General features: G+C 39.7%; 2 protein-coding genes across 2 annotated transcripts in view; one reads left to right on the top strand and one right to left on the bottom strand.

Annotated features, from left to right (window-relative positions):
• Positions 1 to 846: 846 nt before the first annotated feature.
• On the bottom strand, positions 847 to 6,300 carry gdap1 (ganglioside induced differentiation associated protein 1). Its single transcript, XM_008438657.2, has 7 exons — positions 6,194 to 6,300; positions 5,490 to 5,739; positions 5,054 to 5,246; positions 4,215 to 4,388; positions 3,025 to 3,119; positions 2,119 to 2,233; positions 847 to 2,016 (listed from the first exon to the last, which is right to left on the bottom strand). Exons 2-7 carry the CDS (start codon positions 5,646 to 5,648, stop codon positions 1,664 to 1,666), a joined length of 1,089 nt encoding a protein of 362 aa, XP_008436879.1. The 5' UTR covers positions 5,649 to 5,739; positions 6,194 to 6,300; the 3' UTR covers positions 847 to 1,663.
• A 668-nt stretch (positions 6,301 to 6,968) lies between these two features.
• Positions 6,969 to 9,175, top strand: part of jph1a (junctophilin 1a) — a 38,885-nt gene continuing 36,678 nt past the window's right edge. The window contains exons 1-2 of the mRNA XM_008438658.2: positions 6,969 to 7,215; positions 7,327 to 7,879. Of these exons, the coding sequence (XP_008436880.1) occupies positions 7,501 to 7,879 (379 nt within the window). The 5' untranslated portion in view covers positions 6,969 to 7,215; positions 7,327 to 7,500. The remainder of the gene's footprint in view (positions 7,216 to 7,326; positions 7,880 to 9,175) is intronic.

The raw sequence follows: 9,175 nt of genomic DNA, 5'->3' as shown, positions 1-9,175 counted from the left end.
GCCCCACTGAGCAGCTCCTTGGACACCGAAAAACAAAAACGGCAGACTTTGTCGAAAAGTCCCTGCGTCTGTTCTTATGTGAGGCTGAGCTCACGTGAGGCGGAATCTGAATGGAGGCCATGCACATGTTAATTATCGATTTGTTGAGGCGTGGGGGAGGCTCTGACTGGGAAAACAGAGTACTGTAGATGTTGACTTGCAGGGCTTCGCAGAAGTTTTTTTTCACTTGTGGTGTTTCACATTTTTTTCACCTTATGACCACAAACTTCAAGGTCAAGGAAACTATTAAGGAAGGAAAAGCAAAGACACCCACTGTATCTGTGGAAGAACTGCAAAGATCAGCAGCACATGGCTGTGTAATGTATGCAAAATTTCAAGGTGTGACATTTCCTATATTTTAATTTTCTCCTCATGTCACGCGCACAGGTTCATCTCTTCTAGTTAGAATCAAAATAATTCCTGTCTTCACAGACTGAAAAGAGTGCTTGGTGGAACAGTGGATTGCACTGTTGTCAGGAGATCCTGGGTTAAAATCCTAGCCTGGGCATGAAATATACATGTTCATGCCTGTGCATGAATGAATTCCCTCTGGAGGTTAATTGGTCTCTCTAAATCACCATGAACCTCGTCCAATGGCCACTGGAAACAGGCACCAGACCGCCTGTAACCAATGCTCTATACACAGTTAAGTGACCAATAATTTTAGACAGTTATGTGTGGGTCAATCATAATAAAAAAAAAAAACATGTAATGATTGATGGGAATATTTGAAACCACTGTAATAATTTCAAATACATATACTTTTTAGATGCTCCTCTCAGTGGCAAATGAATGCAAGGTAAAACCTTGAAGTTGTTTGGAAGTTTATTTGTCAGACACGTAAATTAGACCAATACCCTGCATATGTACGTTAGGCCCTAAACACATATGCAAGACTGAAAAACCAACAAAGCTTTCAGAAAGCATGAAGCCATCTGTTTGTACAATTGAAATACGGCAGAGAAAACAATGATAAGTCTTTGCGAAATAAAGTGCAAAAACTGGACTATGGGCTGTCAGAACAGTTTCTTTTTAAAATCCCAACCATGCAAATTTCAGTATCAATCAAACAAGCCTGTCTTTGAATAGACATATGTATATATTTGAAATAGCGGTATTAAAATAAAAGATCAGATTGATCATCTTTGAGTTTTCACATTTGAGGAAAAAAATGTTAACACTTAAACATAGTTTCTGTTTTTCGTAAAACGTATTTCATTCTTGTCTAATCAATATCACCTTGTATTTGGTCGTCATTGTATTTAATATTACATATATACACTGTTCTACTTTAAGGGCTGCCAGGCATAAATGTACCATTCATGTGCAGCCATGGTGACTTCAAAGACATTTCAGATGAAACCAAGAAGTGATTATCCTTCCATGTAACGAAATGCTGGCCTACTTAATATAATATTTTTAGCTTTAACGGTAAATGTTCTGTTACATGTGACTAGCAAAGATCAGAGCACAAGTACATACCTTAAATTAGCAGTAAATAAGGATGGATATAAGTCCATTGTGCGCAACAGGCAACAGAAAAAACAGCGCTGAATAGTAGAGCTAGATGTAGCAGATCTGTGTAATATGACCAATAATGGCTTAAATCAGTTTAATTCAACTTTCAACTAAAGAGACTGAGCCTCTTCTTCATGTAGAGAAAGGTGAGATACGTAGCTCCCCCAAGGACCCCGACCAGCAGAGTCGTGCCGACTATAACAGGAGCGTTCTTTCTGGCGACCCGGAACGCCACAGGAAGGACAGCAGAGATCAAGATGTTGTTGACGTGGCCCAGCACCCTCCGGAAGGCCGGGCGCTCCACAACACGCTCGTAGTACGTTTCCACGTTGACCCGGCTGCCGTTGCCCCAGTAGCGTCGGGAGAGACCGAGAAACTTCAAGCGGTGCAAGGTGACCGCCAGAGAGACGTCGGCAATGCTGAAGAAATCTCCGCACAGCCACGATGGTTTGCCTTCCTCTGGGAAGACAGGAGATGAAAGACGCGTTTAAAGAGAAATTTTTTAAAAATAAAAAAATGTTGATGCTAAATGTTGCTTACAGCAGTTGTTTTCTGACATACCAGGTGTTTCCTCCGCTCTCCTCTGCAATTCTGTCTCCACTTGGTCCATCACACTTTCCAGTTCATCCAGGAGCTTCTTGAGATACTTCATGTTGTCATGGTCAAACAGCTTGGACTACATGGATTAGAGCAAACTTAGAATCCAGAAAAAAAAACTACCTGAGCAACTACTTTTTAGACTCTTGTCCTTCCAACCCAGACAAAGAATTAGACCAGAGGATACTTACTTACACTTATCTAGCAACCCTGAACAAAGGTATCTAGTTTATATACTTTGGATCAACATTATTAGATTATTTTTCTTCTTTTGTTCTTTCCTTCAGTTTGTTAATTTGTTTGTATTTCTTTTGTAACTCATGTAAAGCACTTTGAATTGCTTTGTTGCTGAAAATGTGCTATTTAAGTAAAATTACCTTACTGTAGAGAGACATTTGATTAGAGATGATTATGGAAATCATGTACCTTTATTCTACATTGCACATCAACACACTGAAAGAAATTAAGGCTTGAAATGATCAGTCTGACTGGCAAACTCTCCAGTAATGCCCTCATATTGAGATTTTCTTTAGTTCATATTTATTATTAAGGCCAACTAAAGAAGAAATAGTTTCCAAACATTAACGTAAGCTGAGAATGATTTTATTTTAAACTTATTCACATCTGGCACATCAAAATCAATTACTAAATGTTCTGAATCTACACTCAATTGAAACTTGAGTGTAGATAAAAATAAATCTCTCCAGCTAATCATAGAAGTACACTTTTTTTTTTTTAGCTTAAGTTACGACCCAATTCAGACACAGTCGAAAAGAAGTAGAATAGGAAAAGTGATTAGTCAAGACGTTTGGTTCTAAATTCCATTTTTTGCACATTTGGCAGTTTGCTAATTTTGTTACCCCAACTTACTTTCAAACGCCTCTGTTTTGCTATGTAAGCATCTTTAAGCTCCGGGTTCTGCTCAGCCAGTTTCGCCAGCTCCGTCTGCGTGTTTCCAATCTGTGCTGCCAACAACAAACAGGCACGGGCATCATGAGGCGCACTTTAGATTTCAGTGTGAAATCAGTTATTTTTATGGAAAGATTATGCTGATGGAAGGTTCTGGTGTATACTCCCAATGAGCCTTTAATGGTGCCTTTGAAATGTTCCTTTGTAGAGGTAATTAAAAAATACTAGCAAACATAGAGCTATCTGACTGCAGTAAAAAATTAGCATGTTTGGAGGAGGCAAGGTAAAGCTTTCTGATTAAAGAGCATTGTGCTGACTTGTCAGTGATAGCAGTGGAAGCGACATGTTTCGGGTTTGTTTTGCTGCCATTGGCACAGAAGCATTGCACAAGGTTGAACATTTTATTTTGGTGAGTGTTTCAACAGGACAATAGTCTCAAACACCTTTAATCCAGGAAACCTAACAATCTAAGTTAACTCTACCAGTTATCCCAAGTATATAGATCACATATCCTGTCAGATTAACACCATATGTTTGTAATGTGCTAAGGAACCTTCAGTCAAATTTAAACAAGGATATGGATATTCCTATTACATGGTTCTAGAGGAATGTATGTATATATATATATATATATATATATATATATATATATATATATATACACATGTATATTGCTGACCATGTGTACACTGTACAAAAATCCATCCCAGAAAAGTCAAACTCATACATCCACTTTTTTGATTTCAAAGTTCATATGTTTTCTGTTGTATATTTCTTTCAAGCCCTGAAAGAACACAATCAAATAAATCATTAAAAGCCAAAAACAGGTACAACATTCATGTTTATGATGAATTTTGCATGTTAAATTTTGACTTAAAGGTATCAGTTTTAGTCTGTCGGTCTTTCTGAAATGTTATCAAATAACGTTGTTTTACCTTGACCCTTTAAATTAATAAGAATTACAAAAAATTTAAATTGCACGGAGAATTAAAAGGAATTGTACAATACAGGGTGCAATATATGTAGGCAGAGGAATAACTAAAATAAGCAGCAGGAGTTTTGGGCAACCGACGTAACATCCAAGTGAAGAATAACAAATGGCATCTATAGGGTCTAAACCTTAAACTGCTCTGCATCTCAGGTTGCCTTACTTCGTATCGATGCAGCGGCATATGCAGGGATGTGGGAGTCAGCAGTGATCTCAGGATGAAGGATACAGCCGTGCGTGTATGCGTCCATGGGCAGCGAGTCTAGCAGCTCCCTGTAGTGCTGCACTCTGAGATAGTACCTGCTGCTCTCCTCAGGAACCAGCCTGGGAGTTCCCTCTGGAGATACACAGGCCAAGGAAACAGTTAAAAGTTAGCACAACAGATATTCAGTCATGAAACAAAAAAAAACAAAAAAAACTCTCGTGATTGTTAATTTACTGAAGGAAAACTAATAAGTGTATCCTACAATTTCAAAGCTGTCCATTGTTGTGGTCCAAATAATTCATATTTATTCAGCCTTACTAATCTGAACGTAAACATCTGACTTGTTCTTAGACAGGCCTTTAGAAGACGTGTGCAAAAAAGGCAGTTTAAAAATGCAGTGATGAAATGATGACGATTGACGATATTTTGAAAAGAAGAGTTTCAACTTAAGTAAACTCATACTTGCCTGATTTGTTTTCATTTCATTTGCAGTGCAGAATCTTAAGAGCACGTGGATGAATGCAAACCAAGACAGACGTTAAAAGCAAATAAAAATAAACACACATGCAGTTTTGAACAAAACTGAACAGAAAAGAGAAAAGTAGACAAATGAACTAAAAGGAGCCAAATATTCTAACATCAGATGCCTTGCTGCCCTCTTTTTCAAACTTATCAGAAATCCATTCTGAAACTACTAAATTAGTCAACCTAGCCATAATTTAATCATATTAATGAGGCCAAATGTTATAAAGTTTAAGTGGTATGACTTTTTTTTTTGCAAAGTACTGTAGTCTTACCATAGCTAAAGTTATCCTCCAGATAATCCATGATCTGTGTTGGATCACAGATGACTCTTTTGTTGTGGACCAGAACCGGCACCTCACCCGCAGGGTTTAGACGCATAAACCACGGCTCATTGTGTTCACTGAGAGGAAGGCTCACATCATACTCCTCACAGCGCAAACCTTTCTCTGCTATGGCCAGACGCACCTAAATGATAAATGTAACGGTCAGTAGAGATCTTCTCTTTTCATACCCCTGAAATAATTTAATCAAATATGCAACGGTTTAAATGAATAAATGTCGCGAAAATGTAACTTTGTACTTTTAATAATATTTTTTTTTAAATTTCGAGTCACATTGTTCCAGTTTCATTGTTGAAACTGTCAATAAATCTGTATCAGGGAGCTGTCCACTGACATTTGGTGCTGAAACTTGATGACACCTACTCACCTTCTGAGAATTGAAGGACTGGGTCCAGTGATACAGCGTCAGTTTTGAGTCATTGTTACACAACACTGTGCCACCCGGTTGTCGCGTCTCTTCTTCTGAGCTGGCCTGTAGAAGAGCTGCTTTCTCATCTTGGGTTTCAGAGCCGTTTTCCGACGCCATTTTATCTGTTAGCCTTACGAGGGGACAAGAGGATGGGAAGGCGCCACGTCAAGGTTCACATTGTTGCACCCCCTGCTGGCCAGGCGTGGAACTTGGAATAAAAATAAAATTAAAAAACACTTTTGCTTTACTTTAATTTTACTCCAGTAAGTAAGTAAGCACAAGGTCAAGTCATTGAGCTCCAAGGTACTCTTTAACCCTTTTTCTATTTATTAATGAACAGTATGAGTATGCAATGTTACATTACAAAACTCACATTTCAGCCATATCACGAATTTTAACAGTATCTGATTCATTATTGTTCTTCGATCTTGTCCACCAGTGATTATGTGTAGACAGCCAACGAACAGCCAAAAAAGTCTCCACACATGGTTTGCTTTTCTTAACTGATCTTTTATAAACAGTTTTTCTTTCTTTCTTTCTTTTTTTGTAACTGACATACAACAAAAGGGAAGAATGCATCACAAACTAATACACACATCTTAATGCTACCTTCAAAACGTTTCTGTAATGGAAATATAACAGAAAGAAAAATAAACACTTACAAAGTCTAAAGTTTTCCGAGGCACAAAGCATTTAAAATACATTCAATGTTCATGAGATGTTTACTTTCTTATGCCTAAATTCTTGTTGACTAGGTTACCGGAGAAAAATACGTCAGAGATAGTTTGCTCCCCACAACGCTCACTCGGTCATGTTTCTGCGTAAACAACATGACAAAGATCGTTTGCAACAAGTGTCACACTCCAATTAAATTGAATCCACAACATGTATTTTATGGAGGATTTATGTAACAAACTGTGCAGAAGAAACTTTATACGTTGTGTTTATTATTTTAAAACAATAAAAATCTGAACAGTGCGATCTGTATTTTGTATTTCTTCCCAAATATATATATATATATATATATATATATATAGTTTTTAATCATTTATATGCAATAACAATCATTTTACAGCAGAGGGTGCCCTATTCTTGTTCTTCTAAAAGACAACCATCTCTTGGGCTTTATCAGGCCTACAAAATACTAAATAATTAAGTTGATGGATCCAGCTAATTAAAGTTATGAGTATGATTTCCTTTGATTTTCTTTTTGAATCCCGTTGATATTTTAATAGATTTAAAAAATACCACCAAGTCTTTTTTTTTTTTAAGAATGCGCTCTGCTTAGTGCTGTCATCATAATTATACACTCCTACTGTTTATTTTTAGTTCAAAAAAATAAAGCTATAATATCACCATTAATAATTACGGTAAACGCGTTTGTTGGGCGTACAGCTACTGTCGACATTTACACCTGTGGCCTGCAAGGCGCGTCTTTCAAATGTGACACAAATATAGAGGTGCCTTATTTTGGTAGGGCTGAGGCGTCAAGGCTCTTCAGCGAGGGGTGGTAGCGCGACAGGCAGAGATGAGAGTGGGAGGTCCTCCGTGGCGTGACGTCGCGATTGGCCCGGTGCCTTTTTCTTCAGCAGGGTCTCCATACCTCTCTCTCTCCCTCTGTGATCAGTGGGTGAGAGGGGGGAGACGAGCAACACACAGCGGAGAATCCGGGTGTGCGCCTCCGGTAAATGACGCCCACCACTCATACCTTTACTCTTGCCATTACGCATGCCATTTGTATTACATATCGGTGTCTGGGTTTCCTCATCCTCTCTGATTTCTCGCTCCTCTCTAGTCATCATCATTATCATCATCCTGCTTGCCATCGTCCCTTCCATCACAGCGCCAGTTCTGGAACAGCCCACTTCGGTCCTGGAGACGCCCGAGTCTGCAGCAGCAGCAGCAGCAGCAACAGCAGCAACAGCAGCAGCGCGATCTGCGTTTTTTTTTCCCCCAGCCTTTTATCTGAATGACGGGCGGAAGGTTTGACTTCGACGACGGTGGCACTTACTGCGGGGGGTGGGAGGATGGCAAAGCCCACGGGCACGGCATTTGCACCGGACCCAAGGGCCAGGGCGAATACGCCGGGTCCTGGTCGCACGGCTTCGAGATCGTAGGGGTTTACACCTGGCCAAGCGGGAATACCTACAAGGGCTACTGGTCCCAGGGGAAGCGGCACGGGCTCGGCGTGGAGAATAAAGGCAGGTGGATCTATCGAGGAGAGTGGAGTCACGGCTTTAAGGGTCGCTACGGGGTCCGGCAAAGCCACAACACACCTGCCAGATACGAGGGGACCTGGAGCAACGGGCTGCAGGATGGATATGGGGTCGAAACGTACGGCGATGGCGGTAAGAGCCCACAAGCGTCCTTGTGGCTTTAACACATCATGTGTTATGCAGCTTGTGTGTAGGTTGCTCAGACTCAAACCAAGGGAAGCTGCAATAGGCTACATGCTTGTGTAAATCTTCACCGGATGTGAGCTGAGATTGCGCTCCTGTGCCTCCAAAATTGTTTTTAAACTCATGTCTTTTGCGGCCTCCTTAAAAAAAAAAAAATTAATAAATACAAAAATTAGAAGTGCATCTAATTTGGCAACTACCGGTTGCTCCTCGCAGGCAGTGGGAGGAGTGAGACTCCTCTTCAGTGGCACCATGCCTGATGAAGAGGGAGATTGGACATCAAAGCAAATCAGCCCACTTAAAGCATAGTCTGAATATAAATGGTCTCCCTGTTATTCTCTTATTGAATATTCTATGTGGAACCATATCCCCAGCCAGCATGTACTTGTGGGGCCCCATATTGACTTTGCTTAGGCTGAACTGGTACAATTTTCAGGGGCTCAGAATGGGTTTCTCCTGTATGAGACAGCATTTTGAGCCTTTTGTAGATCTCTAAAATATACATAGAAAATCAGCTGGTTTAGCCAATGTATGTATGTAATCTCTGTGGGTGCCACTTTTTACCTGTACAGTTGACCTATATGAAACCTGTTTAAGAAATCAACTGTAGGTCATAAATTATCCACAGTTAGTTCTGCTTGAGGCCCATTCATAAGCCAATTTCCTTCAAGTATAGGCCCCATATGGGAATGTTGGTTGGGTATTTGGGAGCATCCTTATCTTATGGGGTGTGTTTGGGCCTGTTTGATGGCTGACTTCCAGCCAAATCCACAGTAATTATTACAGATTTGAGAGCTGAGCAAGCCCAAAAAAAACTAACCAACTGCTTAAGATCGCCCAAACTAACAATATGCCCCCTAGAGGTCATAAATCCAGATTAGAAATCTAAACAAAAAAAATGCCATAAAATATATGTATTCATTTATTACATGAAACAAGTGCATTGGAGAAGGATGGTGTAAAGCCCATAAAAATGAAACCCATGCATATTGAGTAATTAGTCAAATTAAACACACCATGTTTTGAACTTTGTTGAGTGGGTTTTAAACTTCACCTCTACGTAAAGCAACCGAGTTGCACTGCACATGTGAAGGCAAGCTAAAACTAGCATCCTAGGCAAGAACAAGTTGCTGCTTTCAACATACACCAAGGTTATAAAGAGTAAAAAATGTGTTACAGTTTTCTCAATAAGATGCCAAAGTACCATAGGAATATATGTTGCTTTTTTATGTAAATGAAACTAAT

The sequence above is a fragment of the Poecilia reticulata genome, linkage group LG20 (genome assembly GCF_000633615.1).
Source record: "Poecilia reticulata strain Guanapo linkage group LG20, Guppy_female_1.0+MT, whole genome shotgun sequence".
Lineage (NCBI taxonomy): Eukaryota > Metazoa > Chordata > Actinopteri > Cyprinodontiformes > Poeciliidae > Poecilia > Poecilia reticulata.
This window is presented reverse-complemented; position numbering and strand designations above follow the sequence as displayed.

Bases quoted from the DNA above. Each gene is read 5' to 3' on its own strand.
- gdap1 (XM_008438657.2), bottom strand. From the start codon at position 5,648: ATGGCGTCGGAAAACGGCTCTGAAACCCAAGATGAGAAAGCAGCTCTT. The intron at 4,389-5,053 runs GTAAGACTACAG...GTGTATCTCCAG, and splicing joins GGAGGATAACTTTAGCTATG to AGGGAACTCCCAGGCTGGTT. The intron at 3,120-4,214 runs GTAAGGCAACCT...TGTTGTTGGCAG, and splicing joins TGCCGCTGCATCGATACGAA to CACAGATTGGAAACACGCAG.